The sequence below is a fragment of the Rhincodon typus genome, chromosome 23 (assembly GCF_021869965.1).
Source record: "Rhincodon typus isolate 14 chromosome 23, sRhiTyp1.1, whole genome shotgun sequence".
Taxonomy (NCBI): domain Eukaryota; kingdom Metazoa; phylum Chordata; class Chondrichthyes; order Orectolobiformes; family Rhincodontidae; genus Rhincodon; species Rhincodon typus.
This window is the reverse complement of record NC_063354.1, coordinates 21,259,736-21,280,579: the sequence shown is the minus strand read 5'-3', so window position 1 is coordinate 21,280,579 and position 20,844 is coordinate 21,259,736. Positions and strand designations below refer to the sequence as shown.

General features: G+C 37.2%; 1 protein-coding gene across 1 annotated transcript in view; it reads right to left on the bottom strand.

Moving 5' to 3' along the window:
- gps1 (G protein pathway suppressor 1) overlaps nt 1-18,617 on the bottom strand; it is a 53,069-nt gene extending 34,452 nt beyond the window's left edge. The window contains exons 1-6 of the mRNA XM_048610833.1: nt 18,484-18,617; nt 10,957-11,049; nt 8,062-8,243; nt 4,603-4,767; nt 3,071-3,206; nt 1,534-1,611 (exon numbers count right to left, since the gene is read on the bottom strand). Coding sequence (XP_048466790.1) covers nt 1,534-1,611; nt 3,071-3,206; nt 4,603-4,767; nt 8,062-8,243; nt 10,957-11,049; nt 18,484-18,528 — 699 coding nt within the window. The 5' untranslated portion in view covers nt 18,529-18,617. The remainder of the gene's footprint in view (nt 1-1,533; nt 1,612-3,070; nt 3,207-4,602; nt 4,768-8,061; nt 8,244-10,956; nt 11,050-18,483) is intronic.
- Nucleotides 18,618-20,844: the final 2,227 nt, after the last annotated feature.

The following is a 20,844-nucleotide window of genomic DNA, read 5'->3' as shown; positions in this document are numbered from 1 at the left end:
ATTTATAACCCAACGCAAGTTAAAATACCAAGCCATCTGATCTCCAGTACACTTAAAATCATCCCAGGAGTAAAAATCTTCTTTGTTACATTTGCTAGTCTAGAAATCAAAGTTTATCGCAGTCACTTAATGACCTATGCACTGAAGTCACAATCACATCACATACAATTGTACTGTTCCATCCAAAGCTAATTCTATCTTTTATCCTGCACTAAAATAATTGCACATCCCACAACTGCTGTTCCAACTACTGCAACTCAGGAGATAAAACTGCCTGTTTTCCTCCCATCTTCTACTTAAGGTTCATAGCAAACCTAAATGTGAAAGCAATAAACTGAAAGGAAAGTGAGTTTGGATCCCAAGTCTCTCAATTGCTTTGTAGAAAGCATGAGGTAGCATGAATGCTTTCTGGCTTCTTTGATGAGTTGACATCCAAGAGAACTGTGGTAATCCTCAAAAAGCATTGCACCTTTATTTTTTGGAGTGTTCTACGCAAAAACCTAGTTGAAATCTGTGGTAATTCAGAAAACAAAGTTAGATATGGATAAGAACTTGGCTGAAAGGTAGAAAGCCATAGTCCCGGAAGAGTTGTTAAGTAGGGGAAAAGAATACTAACAAGAATGCCCACACAGATCTGTTTTATGATTGCCATTGTTCCTCAATTCTATTGCTGACTTTTAGTCTACACCACTCTAAGACCCAATGGAAAGTTGAAAACCACAAAGGTGGGTGAACAGAATTGAAGAGGGTACTAAGAAATTATACAATGAAGTGTTCAATATGCTAGAAGGCCACAGACGAAAAAAAAATTAAGGCAAGTTGAATTTTACCTGCACTTTATAATTTACAAACCAGACTATTTTGCCAATATGTTGTAATTTGTTTGATGGTTTATAAAAAGAATACTAATAATGACACTGATTATCCAACATGCAACAAATGTTACAACATTTTTTTTATTCATTCACTGGATGAGGGCATCGTTAGCTAGGCCAGCATTTATTGCCCAGAGGGCAGTTATGAGTCAGCCACATTGCTGTGGATCTGGAGTCACATATAGGCCAGACTGGGTAAGGATGGCAGTTTCCTTCCCTAAAGGACATTAATGAACCAGATGGGTTTTTCCGACAACCGATAATGGATTCACGGTCATCATTAAACTCTTAATTCCAGATATTTATTGAATTCAAATTCCACCAGCTGCCATGGCAGGATTCGAACCCAGGAATATAGGAATAAAGTGCAATCTTATTAAGTCCTATCTTCTAATCAAACAGAGCTGCAGATTGGAAAGTTAATACACTACATATTGCAAAGTACAAATTTTACCCACTTTGGTTCATTCTTTATCATATTTAATACAGCAATGAATTCCAGAACAGTTTAAAAACTTCTATTTATCATGAGTCCAACAAATATCACACAGAGTCAAAAACAAGAGGGAACTCATAAAGCTGCATGCTGTTTGCTACTAGATCAGTCATTGCACATTAAATAAAGCAATTGTGAACATTGGTTTAGAAATTTACTGACCTCTGCAATCTCTGGTGTAGACTCCGCTTTGCTTACATAACTGAGAACGTGGGACCAGTTTTGGAGGTAGATACTGACCTAACACAGAATTATATGCAATTTAAAATACTTAACAGACTTCACACTGTAACTAACAGCATTACAAAAAATGTGGATAGGGAATAATTGGAATTGGAATTTTGGAGACGTGGATTACAATTCTTTACGGAATATTTTTCTTTTCCAACAGCATATTTCAGTTAGTTCAACCACTTTTCTGTTTCAAAAAGCTCTTGGAGAGGAAGATATTCTCAGGAAGGTGAGAAAGCGGGAGAACTTTTGAGACGAAAATAATACTAAAACCATTAAAAATTATTTTTGCTAAGATCTTCATTTTGCAACCGGACTGAAAGACAAGCATATGTAAGCACTATATTATGGTAAAAATGAAAAGCCTGTATTAGACTGATCACATGGCTTACAGAAAAATTAGGCTGATAGAACAGGGATATGAAACGAGCGTAGTTTCTGGAAATGGACACTCACGAAGCAGGCTAGCTGAATTTAGGGTAAAGTGTCAAATCAAAACCATTGGAGTTAATGTCAGGAAGTAGTCCTGTAACTCATCTGTTTTAACCACAGTTTAGTTTGCTAACTGTACCCGCAAACATGCTACATCAGTTACATTCAATTATCTTCCAAATAATTTATTACTACTGTAGAGGCTTAGTAGTCCATCAAGGTCAGAATTGAAAGGTCTATAGTTTCATTGCAGACTGCTGTAACATGAGCTTCTTTCTTTGTTGAAAATGTGATCAGCAAGTTTAGTAAACAAAACTGATAGCATTGAAAGCACTTAAGACCAAGGTGAGGTAATCAATACAAAAGCAGTAAACAAACTGCAATCTACCAAATAGCAAAGTGTTCCATTTTAGCCATCTTGGGGCATACAGTCTAGAGTTAAATAATGGTCTCCCAACAAAATTCTACCTTTAATTGCATAATCACCTGATACTTGAAACTGCTGTCCTAGGGGCTAGGCATAGTAGTACTGGTCCCTATCTCTGGACCAAGAGACCCATGTTAAAGTCACATTTGCTCGAGAGATATGCAATTGCATCTCTGAACAGGAGATTAGAAAATATCTGAAACTGCCATCAGTAATACTGAAAGAGGATTTTCAGTTCTTACTTTGCCTATTAGATGGAGGGTATTGCAGCAATAGAGGGAAGGGGCTAGGGAAACAATCTGAGCAAAAATTGCTTTGTTAACTACTATAATTAACAGAAAATTTTTTACAGGAAGGTGTTATGCTAAGTTTACTACAATTATTCTCAGCTCAAAACAAATCATTCTTAATGCTATTTGGAAACTTTGGCTGAAATTCAACATGATCATTGATCATAAAACATGACATTTTTTTACTTTGATGCAGTTGATAAATGATTAACAGTCAAAGTTGGCAACATAGTTTTGATATTTTCAGTTATATTTACCATGTAATGTCAATTACAGTCGTATAATACAGCTACCATTTAATTGGCCTGTGTTCACATACCTTGATGACATTTAGACACATGTTGATGACGTGCTTTGCACTTGTGCAATAGTCCCTGGCTCGTGAGTAACATTTCAGTGCATTACTAAGATCTCCACAATCTAGGTAGTGATCACCAAGGTCATCGTGCCCTCTCCTAAGGATAAAGTTTTAAGTAAAATGTCAAATGATGCAATCATTTCAAAATTATTCACTCTTTGCCAAATAAAATGACAATATTACTTGTACCAAAGAGACCATCTGTTTGCCACTGACCAATTACCAACCACATCAGTATATTTAACTCAAAAAGATGAAAATCAGAAATAAACGGAGTGAAGAACAACATATAAACCATTTACTTTTATGTGACAAGGACTAATATTTTGTCCTTTACATAACATTCCAATTTCAATCTTCTAAAATTCAGAATTCGTAAATCCAACTCTATCATTTCACGTAGTACGCAATGCAACACAAATATTCTATTCTTTGCAGAACATCATAGCAAAGCTTAATTTCAGCTAAAGAAATCTGAAGAAGTGTTCTTAGTGGACTATTTAGGGACTACTGTGGGGTTCTTAAAATACACTCTTCCGTAAATCTCATGAGGTGTCCTTGGGACAACAGACCTAATAATTACGCAGTGGAGAACCCAGGCAGCACACCTTGGCTGCACTTTACTTCTGTCAGTGTGCTCCTGCTTATTTAAGGGCATTGATTGTAATTTCCATGGCCAGATTTTTGTCACAAATCAGCAGCTTCATGATAAAATTAGCCTATGTTGTTATGACAGGACAGGCAACAAATCATCAGCTTGTTTTCCAAACTCTTTGAATTTAATTGTCAATGACCTCAATGGTGCACAGCAATCAATTAAGTAACCAGTTAAACTATTTTGGTTAGGACACAGCTTCTTTTGGAACAGTTGCACAGAACAAGTGATCAGGGCATTACTTCCCTGTTTAAATATCTCACTCTCAAAAAAACAGTAGTTCTGGCAATGTATTGCACTGTAGGCTTTTGCTTAAGTCCTGAATTCGAGCTTGAACTCATGACTATCTAAATGAAAAATAGTGTAATGACTGAACCACACCAGCAATTCTCAGTTCACAGCCACCATTACCTCTAGGCAACAGTTACTGCTAAACTGCCGCTCTGGGCAATAAAGTGGAGCAACCAATTACAAGTCAGACTCTGATATGAGCACATAAATTAGTAATGATAAATGGATTTAAATGCTAACTAGTAAACAGTGATTCACGTTAATCACTGTATGAGTGTGCTGGTCCTTTTAATTAGGATAAAACTCTAGAAACCTAGTTTGACAACACGCTCGTATCCTACTGGTTTCAAACTTTTGGCAAAAACAACATTGTATGAAATCAACACTCAGGGAAACCTCAACCAATTTGGGTTGATTGCATAGAACACAGAAGAAACAAGCTTCTTGGTTAGCAACCTGGCCTGGTTCAGGCATTGCTGATCTGAAATTAAATCGATTTTCAAATTAAGCAGGCAAGACAAAATCTGTACATTTTGAGGTTTGTTACCTGATGCTCTCTTTTATAGAATTGCCCTTGTAGTTCTTTAGATCTGTATCTAATTTCTCCAGTTTCAGCAAAGCTTTCTTCCGTGTAGACTCTGCCCAAGCAGTGTCCAGTGTTGGGGGCTCCAGACCTGCCTCTGGCACTGCATCTGGCACACCCTGAGATTCCCTACAGGAAGACATTTTTAGATACTTATGAATGAATTCAGAGTTGCAGGACTTGAACTAAGTTTTATATGACCAGCAACAACTACTTTTGAGTATCAGCCATCAATAGCATCAGAATATGCAGTCAAAAAAAAAAAGTAGGAATTAGAAAGCTGTTAAGACAGAGTTGTAATATTGTTCGCAATGCACTTCTATTTATGTGTCAGCTTTCTGGAGCAGTTAATGAAAATGTCTCCATTCTCTCTCACCTTAATCAATGCGTACATCGGCCACCCGTGTCCAATCTTCTTAACTTGTGGTCAATTTCTATCTTGTACTACCCAACACAACTGGCCATAATTACATAAAGTATACAAGGCAGTCTTAAATTCTCCAGTGAAAAGAAAAAGATCAAAATTAAAAGTAAAACAATTTCTTAGCATTGGTCATGACAATGGATCAGAGTGCCAAAGTACTTTTGGACATATTGAGCTTCTAGTTCCAACATGAGATTTTTTTTAAAAAAAACAAGGACTGTAATGGTCAAAGGATGATAGCAGATGCAAATTTAATGAGAGCATGGCAGAGTTTTGCGTGGACCCATGGAAAGTCACACCTCTACAGAGTCAGGGAAACTTCAAAAAGGAAAGAAAAGAGATAAGAAACTGATTACCAGGCAGCTATCTCCTGCAGATACGTTTGTATTTTAACTTTTCTGAGCTACACAAAAGAAGGGGCTAAAAACCAACTGCATCATTCATCTGTATGTTTTAGTGGTCTGATGTACTAGTGTGTGCGCTTGTGTGTTGTCAAAGTCCAGTGGTTTTGAACAGCTATTAAACGCCTTGCATTGTAGGTAACAAATAAAGGGAAAAGATACACTCTCACTCTTAGTGCTACCAGCCATCCACTGTTGAAAGGGACCAGGACAAAATAATTTCTATCAACCTGCAAAGCTGAGAATCTCAAAATCAACTACTCAATTACCAATACCATCCAATGTACCAGCCACAACGTTCTAATATCTGTTATGTCTCTATTTTTAACATTTACTTTTCGTTTGGCTCACTTCTTATTCCTAATTTGCTTACAATGTATTGTGTTATTATTTCTTGTCTTTAGTATCTAATAAATACACTATTTTTTAAATGTAAGAAACCTACTTAAATTGGCTCTTTTTACAAAAAAAGTACCAGGGGAAAGGTATTCACAAGGGAAGGAACTCTTTCTAAATTAATACTGTTGTGACCAATAAAGGAAGTGGGTAAATAAAAGAGAGGAGCCAGTAAATTCCTCATCAACCAGGAGCTTAAAAATTTGGGATATCCCACCTGTAACCATAACAAATTGGAGAATGTTACCTGGGCACTGTTCATAACACTTTACATGTCTGGTAGGGAAGTCTGTTACTTCATGATTTTTAAACTATTTAGATTAACAGTTGGAAAGGCAGGCACAATGTACTTCTGAATTTCTACTTTTTCGCCTCTGACAGATAAGCCTCTCAATCAAGAGTACAAGATCAGAAAACTGACTTATTTCTGGGTGGATATGGCCCTGTCATTCTCTGGTAGCTTTCTGTCTCAAGAGGTAATGGCCCAGAAATTCTAACCAGATGGTCATTTCTGCAGGATAGATTGGAGCTGCACACTGGAATCATCTGGAAATCCCAACTCAGCTGGCTCCATGTGAATTGTCAAGGAAATTGAAACTTTCTTGGGACTCTATAGCCAGAAGGTAAAAGACAAGACTGCATATTTTAATCCAATCGGGTTTGGAAATAGAATTGAAAACAACAAATGCTAGAGATGACAGCGGGTCAGGCAGCATCCACGGAGAGACAGCAAGCCAGCAAAGAGTCTAGATGACTCTTCAGAGCGGGAAGAGCAAATCTTCTTCAGGGTAGGCATTCCTCGAAGAGATGTGGAAGTTGATTAACACAATGTAGGAGCAAATTACTGCAGATGCTGGAATCTTACTGAAAACAACAAATGCTGGAGATTACAGCGGGTCAGGCAGCATCAATGGAGAGAGAGCAAGCTAATGTTTCTGACCCTGAATGGAACTTCAGGGTTGATGGCTAGCACCATGGTGGTAAAACATAGTCTGGTGTAGCTCAAGTACTCTACTATAGCATGGTAGTTTCTGCTGTATTTTCCATAGAGGGAATTGGGGACTGAGAAGATACATGATTTGATAGGCTCTTATTTGCAAGCACTCTCAAGCCGCTGTGTATTGGTTTCTGCTCACTGCTTTAATATCTTCCCAACAGTCAACCTCCAGAGGTTAAGGCCATCAATGACTGATTCCCAGTAGCAGTACCCTCCACCTTTATACCTTGCTTGCAGCGGAGGTACGGACACCCAAGAGATTGTGACTCAATTGTTAATTTGCCATATGTAAGGTCTTTGATAAATATGACCAAGCCAGTGTGGACAGCATTGGCTTAGTAACTAGTGCATAGGTAACAGAATAAGCACGTGCTGACAGAATCAGCAAGCTCCCCGAGTTCCAAGAGTTGGTGACTTTATCTTGTCTATGCCTAAAAGAATGAGACTATTCAGCCCTTTCTCCTGCTTAGTACATGTTATCTATGCTTCACCACCGTAGAATGCATCGAGAACACAGGCTTGGTAGATTCATAATTTAGTATCCTCAGTTACATTGCTTTTGTTTCATAGTTTGTACTCAGCTGTACAATGTAACTACAGCTTTTGTGATGCGTGCGTTGATTTCAGCAAGAAATGACAGGTAACTTCGCATATCTAGGGTCCACAATCAACAGCCTCCAGTATCACATAACCTCTCAGCTTGACTGAAAAGCCTCTACTAAATTTCACAGTTAATTGCAGTTAACAACAGTATTTCCCTCTGCAAAAGGAGAAGCCTTGAATTTCAGAGAGTGGCCAGTGTGTTTTGATGAACATAGAAGAAGCACATACAGTAGCAGATTGGACAAAAGATTATAGGATGCATGGGACTGCAAAACTTGATCAACGTAGATTCTTGTAAAAAATTACATCACTTATTGATTTAAACTTCTGTATCACTGATATCCCATTCAAGAACCTGCCTGAGAATGCACAAATCATAAGCAATGCTAGCACACCAGATCAATAGATAGTCAGAAACATAAATCTTCAAATGCTCTCAATAAGCCTAGACTACTATAGAGCATGTTTCATTCAGGTGACCTGGATTCTTCTGGTACAGTGGTAATGTCCCTACCTCGGAGACAGAAGGACCTGGTTCAAGTCCCATCTGCTCCAGAGGTGCATAATGACATCTCTGAACAGCTTGATGAGAAAATTTCTACCTTGTGGCCTCTGTCAGTTTGCGATGAATTTCCTCATACATATCTACATTAAATGTTCTCTGAACGAAGGACAGTGCCATCTTCAGGGCTTCAATGCGTAGTTGTGGACAGTGTTCTGCAATAAACAGGAGCCTCTCAATTCTCATTAAACCACTGTAACTGGCTGCATATTGCTCCAGATCCTGTAAAAGGTATGCAATAAACACAGGGTTAATGCATTTACATGAAAGGCAAATTTGAACTTAAGTGGAATAGTTTCAGACATCATAGTCTCATCTGCTTTTAAAAAACTTTAAATGTTTAATTTCCCATTTAACTTGCACCTAATGGGAAATCTAACAGCATCACAATAGATTCCTTAATATAAACCACATCAAGAATCCTAAATCCAAATTTAAAATGTTACTGAAATAATATTATTCCTGCTGTTTTCATATTTAATGAAAACACAAGGGACATAATGAAACTTAGCCAAAAACACTCTCATACAGAGTCAGCAACACCATTTTTATACTTTATATTATGAATACCAAATTAAAAATTGAATTAAGAATTGCATGACCAACAAAATGAGAGCATGTATCAGAAAAATTAATCACACCTGTATCCAAGATGCTCACACAGAAGTGCAGATCTCAGAGTTTACTCTTTAGCATAGCAAAACACCCAAAAACATCCCTGCAGATGGGGCGGAAGATAAAAAGAGAATCACCAAGCTTGGGTTGGACAAGCAAGGTGCTGAAATCAAGCTTGTAAATGACAAACAGGAAGATGGCTAACCTGCAAACTTGGGTTCATTACCATAATTATGCAAAAAGAGGAGGAAAAATCAGATAAGAGATTCTCTTACTCAAAAGCTTTAGTGCACAGAAGTGCAAAGTTATTTGTGACTCTCACTAGCTCAGTCATAAGTAGGTAATTGTATTTATGCAGCCTCTTTTATGGCCTAAAAGAGCGTCAAAACACATACATAATGAATTAATTTTTGAAAGACATACTATTTTTACAGAAACAAGCCAACTATTCTGCTTCAGCACCATTCCTGATATGGAATCACTGGTCAATATTAGTTTTTAAGGTGACATTGACCAAGACATTTTAGCACAGATACAATGCAAAAAAATCACTGATCTTTTCTGAATAATGCCATGGGAGTCTGCCATTCATAGGAATCCCAAAACAAGCAAAAAATAATTGATTTAATATCTCATTCAAAAGAGTGACACAATTACTATGTACTGCAGGGGGTCAGTTGGCTCAGCTGGCTGTTCTGTGATGCAGTGATGCCAAAAGTGTGAATTCAATTCCTGGGCTGGCTGAGATTACCATAAAGGATTCTCCTTCTCAACCTCTTCCCCTTGCCTAAGGCTTAGTGACCCTCAGGTTAAATCATCAGCAGTCATCTCTCTCATGAGAGAGCAGCCTTATGGCCTGGTAAGACTATGGTGACTTTACCTCTTATATATTACAATGGAAAGGCACTCTAGACTTTAACAAAACAAAGAATGGTGGATGCTGGAAATCTGAAACAAAACCAGAGATTTCTGAGACACTCTTCTGAAGAAGGGGCAATGGACCTGACACTTTGTCTCTGCTTTCTTTCCACAAATGCTACCAGACCTGCTAAGTTTCTCCAGCAATTTGTGGCACTCTAGACATGCTATGGCTTTGAAACCAGAATGATGATTCAGAATAGACCATGGCAACTAAGCAAAACTGATTTAAAGTTATGATGGCCAGCCTATATTTCTGAATAAATTGAAAATTTTTGAACACTTCAAAATTAGTGGCATACAATTACTGGTCTACCATTCATATGAATCCCATAGGAATTAAAAAGAAAATTATACTAGTGTTGAACATTATGGAAAGCAATTTGAGAGAAGAGAGTGTTTTACTCAGAGGATGAATTAACTCGACCACATCCACCTTGCAGAAATACAACTCATGAAGAAGTTACACATTGCAACAATAGGAAGTGTCATGGAAATAGTCTAACTCAAATCATTCTATGCTTCCAACAGAAACAGAAAGAGTAAACACAACAGGCAGTGGCCTGAGAGAGGCTGTCGGCGAAGGAGAAGGGGTGGGTTTATGTATGGGGTAGCTAAAACGTTGATAATAGTGGGTGGTTGTGCAGGGTGGAAGCAAAAAGAGTTTTAAAGAGAATAACAATCATCTTTGCGAAGTACACTATCTGTGACAACAAGAATGGAGAAGAGATTTTGGCTTTTATAATTTTTTGACTCTTGGGTTACATGGTCTAAATCGAAGACTACTACAATGAAGTGCTATAGGTCATATTATAACATCACACTGCAACAGAAGAAAGCTGTTCAGTAAACTTTGCCTGTGTCAACTATTCAATTAGTTACACTCTACTGATCTGATTTCGCAGCTCCACATTTTTTTAAGTATACATTCAATTCTCTTTTGAAAGCTATTATATTTGCTTTCACAATCCTTAAGTTCCAGATTTTCTTCTTAATCCATTCACAGGATGAGGTCATCGTTGGCTAGGCAGCATTCATTTCAGAGTCAACCACATTGCTGTGGGTCTGGAGTCACATGTAGGCCAGACCAGGTAAGGATGGCAGTTTCCTTCCCTAAAGGACATTAGTGAATCAGGTGGGTTTTCCGATAATCGACAAGGGGTTCATGGTCATCATGAGATTCTTAATTCCAGACTTTTTTTTTATTGAATTCAAATTCCACTGAAGCCGTAGCGGGATTTGAACTCAGGTCCCCAGAATGTTATCTGGGTCTCTCTGGATTAATAGTCCAGCATACTACCACTAGGCCATTGCCTCCCCTATCATAACACTTCTTGGATAAATGACATTCCCCTCTTCTTTTCTCTGCTTCTTTTGCCAATTATCTTAAGTATTGACATACCAGTGTAGGATTCTCCACTACGTAGTTTGTGTCAGGTGCATTCTGCTGATCATCCTGAGGGTCAGCATCTATTTGCATTGGTTCTACCGCTCCCTTGGGCAAAAAGACAGAAAAGCAACTTTAGTCCTAGAAAACTTGCTGATCAATTTTTAAGTCGTTGTGTTTAACTTACAAAATAAAACAAAATGTCAGAATACAGGAAATAAAAATAACACAAAGTTACATTTTAATAGTTCAACTGGTTGTCACGGTTGTAGAAAATAGGCATGTCAACTATCACACTTTTATAAAACATTAATCATAGTAAAGGTAATGAACTTAACAAGGTACCCCGGCATAAATTTTTTTAAAACACGGTCAACTTCCTATTGACTTGGAGGATGACACATTGGTCATGCACAAATCGGTGTAGCTGACAAAGCTGTTTGGTACTGAAGTGAAATGTATGCTGGGCACCCCAAGACAGATATCAAAAGTTGAATGGATAGCAACATTTGACGGGGAAGAAAACTCACATGCTGCCATTTCAGTGAATGCAAATAGGCACTCATGGTCACTTATTCAATTTACCACCAAAAAAAAACAGCATTGCCTATACAATTGGTTTATTCTATGCCACCTATTGCTGGATTCACTGTTTCAGTGAAGCCTGGCTAAGGCTTTGAAAACATGAACGAAATAAGTTGATTAATTGTGCGTACAGACTGTCAACAGTGAAATTTTAGAGCAGTTGAGTAAAATGGTACTACAATTAAAAATATATTATAGTTCAGCATCCTATCACCATCATGCTAACAGGCATGATTTTAACGAATCTGCATTGTTTTTATATATGCTGTTGAAAAGTTTCCAAGAATTGTGCTCCATAAAGCAAGGGTAATAAATCATTAACAAAATTACAATTATTTACAGGTCCATTGGAGGATTAAAAACTCACAGTGCATTACAGCCATTCTAGAATTTAAGTACAAACGGTCTACCTACATGCTCAATACATGTAAAGTATTTGTTTTATTCCACTCTTGGATGCAAGCCTTACAACTAAAAAGGAAAATATATTTCCCACACAATTTTGCAGACAACACCCTGTTCCTTTTGGTGTCAGCAAACAATTGTCTACTTGATTTTGATATGAAGCCCCTAATGAAAGAATGCTGGTACAATTAATAAACAACAGTTAGAGCTCTACAGTCACATTCACTGTTTTGGCTGGTTTGCAAAGTAGAAAAATTGGTTAAATTTACATGAGAAAACTAATGCTCTTAGATCAAAATTATCTGTTCTATCAAAAAGCTGTCTATAAAGAAAAATGTCCTGAAATTTTTATTGGCCTGGATTGTTTCATTACATCGTTGTAAACAAAAGAGGTAATAGTGTGATCAGAAAGTTTTGAAAGCTATACATCTTTGCTTCCATTTGACTCCTGTAATTTTGGCATCAACAAAAGCGATTCATTTTGGGGAACAAACCAAATCCTGTAAATTCACGTCACAGAACGATGTTGCTTTAAATATTCTAGTAGCTCAACAGTCTTCAACTTTTAGAATTATATTAGGACTAGGATCATAATTCAAGAGTACTGAGGAAAAACAAAACTAACTCTGTGTCATCAGCTAAAGACACAAATAAGGTTTACCAACTGGATAGACACGTTATAAACAGTTCATTAATCATTCCAGAAAAAAAAAAGAGAAAGATGAGGTAACTAGCTCAACTATATTAGTCAAAGTCATCAATGAAATTTCATTAAAAATTTTACAGAACAGAATTACAAGAGATGTATCATTAAGTTCTTGTTAATCTGCCAAATAAAATTAGGAAGCTTTGAAAAACTCAGCAGGTCCAGCAGCATCTACAGCGAGTGAAGAAGAGCTAACATTGATCTCAATATGGCACTTTATCTGGAATCACCTTAAACCCAAAATATACTTCTCCAGAGACGCCATCAAACCCATTCAGTTTTTACAGCATTAGCTGTTTTTATTTGAGTTTCAGCATTCACAGCATTTTACTTTCATTGCACTTTCATAAATGATCACTTCAAGTCTCCTTCATATAGCCCACATTGTAAAGTGATCAAAAACAAAATCAGTAAGTTTACTATTACAAAATTTTCTCCAGGATTCAAATTTATCAGCTTTGCTTTGAAAGGGTTTTTTATTTTTGCGACGTTCAGGGATTTTTCCTGAATTTTAAGCATTGCTTCCTTGAGCTAGCAAAATGCTCATATAAATTCTAGACGGCTATTTTCAACACTTCAATAATTTCAAACTGGTATCCAATGAAAAATGGATGAATAGTTGTGCTTCATCTATTAGACCAAGTTTCTTCCTAGACCTAAACAGCCCTTCACTTGGTTATTCTCAACTCTATTCCAATTCAACTACTAACAAAGTCTAACAGTATCACTGCAAATAAATAAGCACATTGTTAATACATTACAAATAAGTGGCAGCGTACAGGAGAATTAATCGGATAATGATATTTTAACTTGGGTAAAATTTTAACAGCATTGGGACATTCTGCTTCAAGGATCTTCCACCTTTCATAACACTCATGCTACATTGAGTACAGATCATATCATTGCTATTTTTAAAATTAATATTTAATCATTTTGTCAGAGTTATTTGAACTTTGAGTCCCAAGGTTTACAGCTGGATTTTAGGTTCAAGCTGGATTTCTGTTCATCTTCATCATTCAAATGTTCAGCTTCTTCTAGGACCTTGTCTCACTACCCTCCGGCATGCTGAGAGGCGAACTGATGGTAATAATCAGGAACTGCTGCCATCTTATATCTTAGAAGGGACTCAAAGCTTTAGCAATCACCAAAGATTAGAATAGCATATAAATTGCTTCTCTGGCATTAACAGATGAATAATATAAACAACATTGACACTCAAACATTTTCATTTAGACAGTATGCTCTCCTATAGCAAACTAAAATGAAATCACGCATGAGCTGTGTGCTTCCTTTATCAACTTTCCTGGTGATCGAGGTACCTCATAGAGCAGAGTGCAGGCTGACAAGCTGGCGCTAAGGCTGAAATCTCCTGCCGTGCTATGTAGAAACAAGTCTGATCTACTGCTGTGAGGTGTCAGGTAAAGGTCTGAGAGCGAAGAGGTGGCTGAGCTGGGAGTGGAGCTATCTCGACACCCTTCCTGACTATCTGCATTCCCTGCCCCTGCAACAGTGCTTGCCTGGGAAAGAGGAATGAAATTAGCAGTTACTACATTTCTAAGCTGGTGCTTAGAGTTAAGATATAATCCAACTATAATTATTCAAAATTCAAGTTATCCAGCAATTTAAAGCTACAATGTATACAATTGCAATTATTGTTTTCACTACATATAAAATCCATCATTTATTAATGTATTAAGAATTTGCATACAGAAAGCACTTTGTGCAAATGTCATCCTTGCCCAAAGTAACTATCGCCATCACATTTTTATTGCTACAAAACAGTATAGCCTCCAAACAGTATGAAATCTATTTTTAAAAAATGATCAAAAAGGTGTGAGTGGTGTATGCAGATAACTAACTTTTATTGAACATATTCAAGCAATTGTCAATCATATTGTAAAAAAATTCAGGAGGAAAAACAGAAGTCAGCAGCATGAATATGAAAACTGAAAGGATGCATTCTGCTACCAACTTGTGAATTATTTGATAGCAGAAATAAGTGAGTCATTTGATTCTATGTAACATTTGAAAAATTGTTTTGCAAAACTATTAAACAATAATGCTTTAAATAGACAAAAATGCACCTAATATTCATTAGCTAAATGTCACTCAGAAATTAGTGTGTCAATTTTATCACAATGTTTGTAATAACACTATTTAATTAATATTTAATTTATTAGCTTACGCACCTTGATTGAAAAAAATTCAGGGACCTTTGTCCTTCGCTTATACTGCATATTAAAATGATTTAAAATCTAAACTCTTGCTATTTCAACATAGCTTGCACTATTGTTTGCTGCTACATAATAATGTACACCAATGCACGAAACCTCAACTTCTCAACGTCAAGCTCTGTAAATGGGTAGGAATTTAAAGCCCAGGGAACCACTAGAAAAAGAACACAAAGTAAGAGCAAGAGTAAATTTTTTACTACACTCCAATCCTGTTCCACTATTCCATTCAACATGGGCTAACCTTGAGCTTCAAAACGAAACGCAGAAAGGTTGTGAAAAATCTCTACAATTTTGCTCTACTAATGAAATAAAATGCTAAAAAGTATTTATTGTACCTCTTAAACAAGCCATTCATTGGCAAACAATAAACTTTCAGCGAGAATAAAAAATCATTAGTCTGATGTTAAATAAATTTTGATCTTGGTCTCATTGACTAGTACTATTTTCAAACCCTGAATGTTTACTAAACTCTGAACATTCGCCAGAGTTGTTGGCTGTTGCTGCATTTTCAACACAAGTCCAACAAATCGCGTGAACAACTTATAAAGATGGGGTCACCAAACAACCAGACTCATTCGACTGTTAACTGTCAGCGTAGCCCTTGATTTGAATATTTAACAGTTATGAAAATAATCACAACACAGAGATAAGGAGGAAATATTTAATCAAGACATCAACTAGCAAACAACCAGGGAAACAAAAATGCTCCATAATTAAATTAGAAGTGAATTAAATCTTCCTTAATACCAAATATAATCTCTACTTTACATTCTGTCCCATGAAGCATCATTTGAAGACAGAATTAGTTTTCAAATGCACAATGACCACAACAAGCTCAACCTTAAATATTCACTGGCTTTCTCCACCATTGTTAAATCATCAAACAATGCTCCATAGGTAGAAATTTCCTCCAATTAAATATTGGAATTATTGAAGCCATTGTTCTCAGTTCCCTCTCCAAACACCATTCCACTGATTCCCTGACAACAATCCAAGATTAAACCAGTTTGTTCACTGTCTTGATCTCAAGATGAGCTTCCAACATCGTAATTGTGCCATCACTTCCATTTGCGTAAATCATTAAACTTCGCTCGTGTCTTAATTCATCTCCTACTGAAAGTCTTCCAAAATTTCATGACTTCCAAACTTTACTTTTCTAATGTACTCCTTACAAGTTTCTCCGATTCGTCCTTCACATAAACAGTGGTCATCTAAAACCCTTTCCCATGTCTTAACTCAAACCCTGTTCTCCAATCATCCTTGTGCTTTCTGACTCACACTGGCTTCCAGTCAATCAGTGTCATGATTTTAAAATTCTTGCGCTTATTTCCAAATCTTTCAAGACCACACCCTTTTTACCTCTGTAACTTCCTCTGGTCTCATAACCCTCTAAGATATCTGCACTGCTCTAGTTCTGGCTTCTTGAACATTCCCAGTTATAATCTACCATTGATGACAATGCCTTCAGTTATCTGTGTCCCAAGCTTTGGAATACCTTCCTTATACCTTGCTTTTCTTTTGTAATTTTAACTTAATTTGCATCTGAATAACTACAGTAGCACGTTAATGTGAAAAAAAATCCCACATCTTTTTCAGATAATATAGCCTGAGAGGGTGACCATGACAGGGATAGAATCAATGGCAAACAAGTAGAATTGGAGGCCAAAAGATATAGCTTCAGTCTTCTGGACATTGAGCTAAAGGAAGTAACGATTCATCCAGGATGTCAGACAGCCTAGAAGTTGTGAGCTACAGACAGAGCTTGCGATTATCAATTTCTATGTAAGAGCTGATACCGTGCCTATGGATGATATTTCCAAGGCCTGAAATTTAAATAAGGAAGACAGAAGCAAAAATGGATCCTTGGGCCCCTCAGACATAAAAAAAGAGAAGTGGAAGGAAAAGTGCTTGCTTGAAATATACTGACTAGTAGTTCGATTTATATGAACTGAACCATGATAATTCTATGGAGCTAGATCTGAGACATGTTAAAGCTGGCATTTTTAACCCTGAAGAAGAGGTATCTCAGTCATTGAGGATATCATTGGTGACTTTGGCAAGGAAGCATTTGAGTGGGGAGTTTGGCAGAAATGGACATGGTGTTGAGAGACAATGACATATTGAAGCAGCAGAAATCGATTAGAAATAATGAGATGTAAAACACCTATCAATCCCTACAAAATACTTTAATGCTGATTTTATTTCTACATATATGACAAGAGAGAACGTATTTTAAAAATCAATTCCTTCCAGCACTGTCCAACCTGCGCAACTGATTAATCAGCAGAAATAACCATTTATCCAACAAAACCTGGACAAATAAACATTGTTTTCTCCTCAGCAGAATGACAGGATATTCGCAATAAATCGTTAGCATGAAGCTTGACTGAAAATTTATTTTCAAACTTTGAATAGGTTGCAGATTGCTTCATTTTGACTAGCAAGATCCCTTTGTCAACTATCCACTTGCTCTTTTATAAATACAACACCAAAGCAAGCGATTATCCTTCTTTAAACAAACCAAATTTGGTAACTAGATTATTAACTTAGCCAAAATTAGGTAAAAATATGACAGTATCATTAAATATAAAAATATTCAGTTCAAATTTTAAATACATAACTAAAATAATTTTTGCATTCCACATTGACCACCATCTACATGATTCACATTATAAAAGAAAGGAGGCTTTGAAATTACTTGAAATTTTCAGCATAGACATGCTTTCATAAGGGCAGAAGGCCAAGTGATACCATAAAATGAGTCACCACAGTTAGTGATAGTTAAACAGAGAAAATAAGGAAAGTAATAGGAATAGATTTTTTTTAATAAATTCATTCTTGTGATGTGGGTGTCATTGACAAAACCAGCATACCATCCTTAACAGTCTTGAACTGAGTGGCCTGCCGGAGAAGTTAAGAGTCAAATACATAGGCCAGACCAGGTAAGATGGCAAATTACCTTCCTTATTGGAGCTTCGTGCACCAGGTAGATTTTAACACCAATCAGTGATAGTTTCATGGTCTCCCTAAAAGACTGTTTATTCTATTCCGTATTTGTAAAATTATTATTCAACCTAAATCATTATTAACCAAATTTACTGGTGGGATTTGAATCTTACTCTCAGAGCATTAACCTGAGCTTCTGGTTTCCTAATGGAGTGTCATTACCATTATCCCTCCCATTATTCCTTGAATTAAATTGAACATTAGTCATATAAAGCAGTGGACAAGAAATCCTGCAGCTTAAAAATACTATTCCAGAAGGCAGGAGCCCAGCCAGGAAGCCTGTACTTTTAGGCCCATTCTCAGGTATCAGTTTCCCCAGGCTCTATCTGGTGAAGAGAAACTAAAGCTGAATTTTGGGATCTGAAACCCTGAAGCTCGGGGCTCGGAGCAAACCTAGGAGCATCCAGAGCGCAGAAACTGCAAAAGGTGCCTTAGTAACAGGTTCATTCTGGCTCTATCAGCCAGCAACCAACTGTCATGTTCTCCTCAGTTCAGCTCCATTCGCCACGGTCAATCTCTTCTCATTACTCCACATGGACATTCTCCTTTCCAATCCCCATCACACTACACCCTACTCTTCGATCGGACGCCAGCGGCACTTTTTACCTGAAAATTTAATACTTGAACGGGAAGTGGCATCTTCTCCCTCATTCAGCAACTCTCAGCAGCCACAGAGCAGCTCCGCATCCGGGCACTCTCATCACTGGGGCGAAAGGTCAGCGCAGCCACGTCCTGCGTCGTGACGTAACCAGCGCCCGAAACGTTTGCGTGGATTTGGGAAAATGCCCCGCATAAGCATGGCGGTACAACCCCCATTCATTCATCCTGTCCAGTGTTCCAGGTTGGTCAGTCAGCTTCCTTAATTTAGCGGATGCAGCATTTTGTATATAAGGCAGTTGCAAGATAATTTTAAAATGATTTTTAAAAAAAAATCCCACCAGTTTGCAAATTGTGAAAGGTTTCTCGTTCACTAACATTATATATTTACATATCAATATATAAACTGTATATGGGCATGTGAGGCGATCCCAAGGAGACTGGAATGATCAGACCTTCCAATCTGTCATTAAATTTATTTTTGTATTTGTCGACCTATACTTCAATTTCTGCAACAATACAACTGGTTTTCCTTTGGTTGACTGACATCTGTAAGAAGTTGGGACAACTATCGAGATGTCTCAAAGCGCTTCTCTCACGGACATCTGAAGAAGGAGTGAGACTCCGAAAGCTTGTGTCTTCAAATAAACCTGTTGGACTATAACTTGGTGTCGTGTGATTTTTGACCTTGTCCACCCCAGTCCAAAACCGGCACCTCCACATCAAAGCATTTTGCAGCAGATGAATCATTTTTCAAGTGTATTGTGATGTGTTCTCCAGTATTATGTTAACTCTTATACAATAAACATTGAAACGGCGTTCTTATTGAAAACAAATTTCAGAAAATATATTCATTGTGCAACTATATCCATTACAATTCTACCACAGATATCAATATGGTCTGGGCTCTATTGCTTAACAGGATAATTGACTAACTAACTTTTCTGACACATTAAAAGGACAGTAGCAGTTATTCAATATGGAGCTAGTACCTTTATACAAGACTATTACATGGCATGATGTCACACAAATATCACCACTTAGATCTCTTAAAGATACGTGCTTGCCTGATCATAGATACAGACAATATTATAAGATTTCCCATGAGAAACATATTCAAGATCACAAATCGAAAAGAACGGATAATGTATTTGCCTGTGGATAGTATGGAGTGGATGTAATATGCTGGATTCCTCACTTGCTTTACATATCCTGGAATGCTTGCAACATATTGAGGATAGTTGTCTGACATAATGTGTTGTGGAACACCAAATGTGGGGAAGACAGCAGTTAATGTATTAGTAACTGTACAACTGGTAGTATTGTTGACTTGCTGGATGAAAGGAAACTGGGTAATCTGTCAGTAATACATAGTCTTTTACATATGTCTGTTGAACCTTGTACCATGGTTTAGAGGTAATGTACAGCATAAATACATTTTTTATCCTCAAATAATGGCAAAATACTATGGATGCTGGATATCTGAAACAAACACAGAGAATGCTGGAGAAACTCAACAGGTCTGGCAGCATTTGTTGAGAGAGAAAACAGTGTTAACAAAGAGCCATACTAAACACAAAACATTAGCTTGATTAGAAATTGACACCTGCTGCCAGACCTGCTGAATTTCCCCAACATTCTCTGTGTTTGTTTTAGTTCTCTATACTGCTCAGATTGATAAAGCTGGCATTCCTCATAGGATTTTATCAATTGATGCATATCCTGTTGATGCCAGTCCAAAATACAGATTTGTATGCCAGTCTTTAGTCTCTGCTCATGCGACCACTGTGATGATGGTTCAACACCACTTCATGCAAGATTTTGGGAATCAGTATTTGCTTACACTTGAAAATGATATTTCTCGATTGGCTTAACTCATGTCTGTATGACTACAAGGAATGTTACCATCCTCCAGTCCTTATGGAGTCAAAGGAAATCCTGCATTGTTCTTTGTGGTACCACCATCATGCTAAATGGGATAGATTCAGAATAGATACTGCTCGCTCAAATTGGACATCCATGAGGTGTTGACAGCCTTTAGCAGCAGCAAAATTGTTTTCAACAACAATCTGTAACCTCACAGCCTCACGTATCTCATTTCTACCATCAGTATCAAACAAGGGGACCAACCCTGCTCAATGATGAGTGCAAAAGAGCACATCAGATGCAGCACCAGGCATAATTAATTAAGTAAAATGTATTGCAAGATTAAGTAGACTGGGGGCAAAAATTCAGGTATATAAGCCAATACAATTTAGTATGTTTTTGTTTGGCCTTCACTGTGGAAAATGTTAAATAAAGAAGAAAAGTATGCCTGAATAAATGTGTACTTTTGCAATGAGATAGCCGAGAGGAGATAGTGTCATGCTT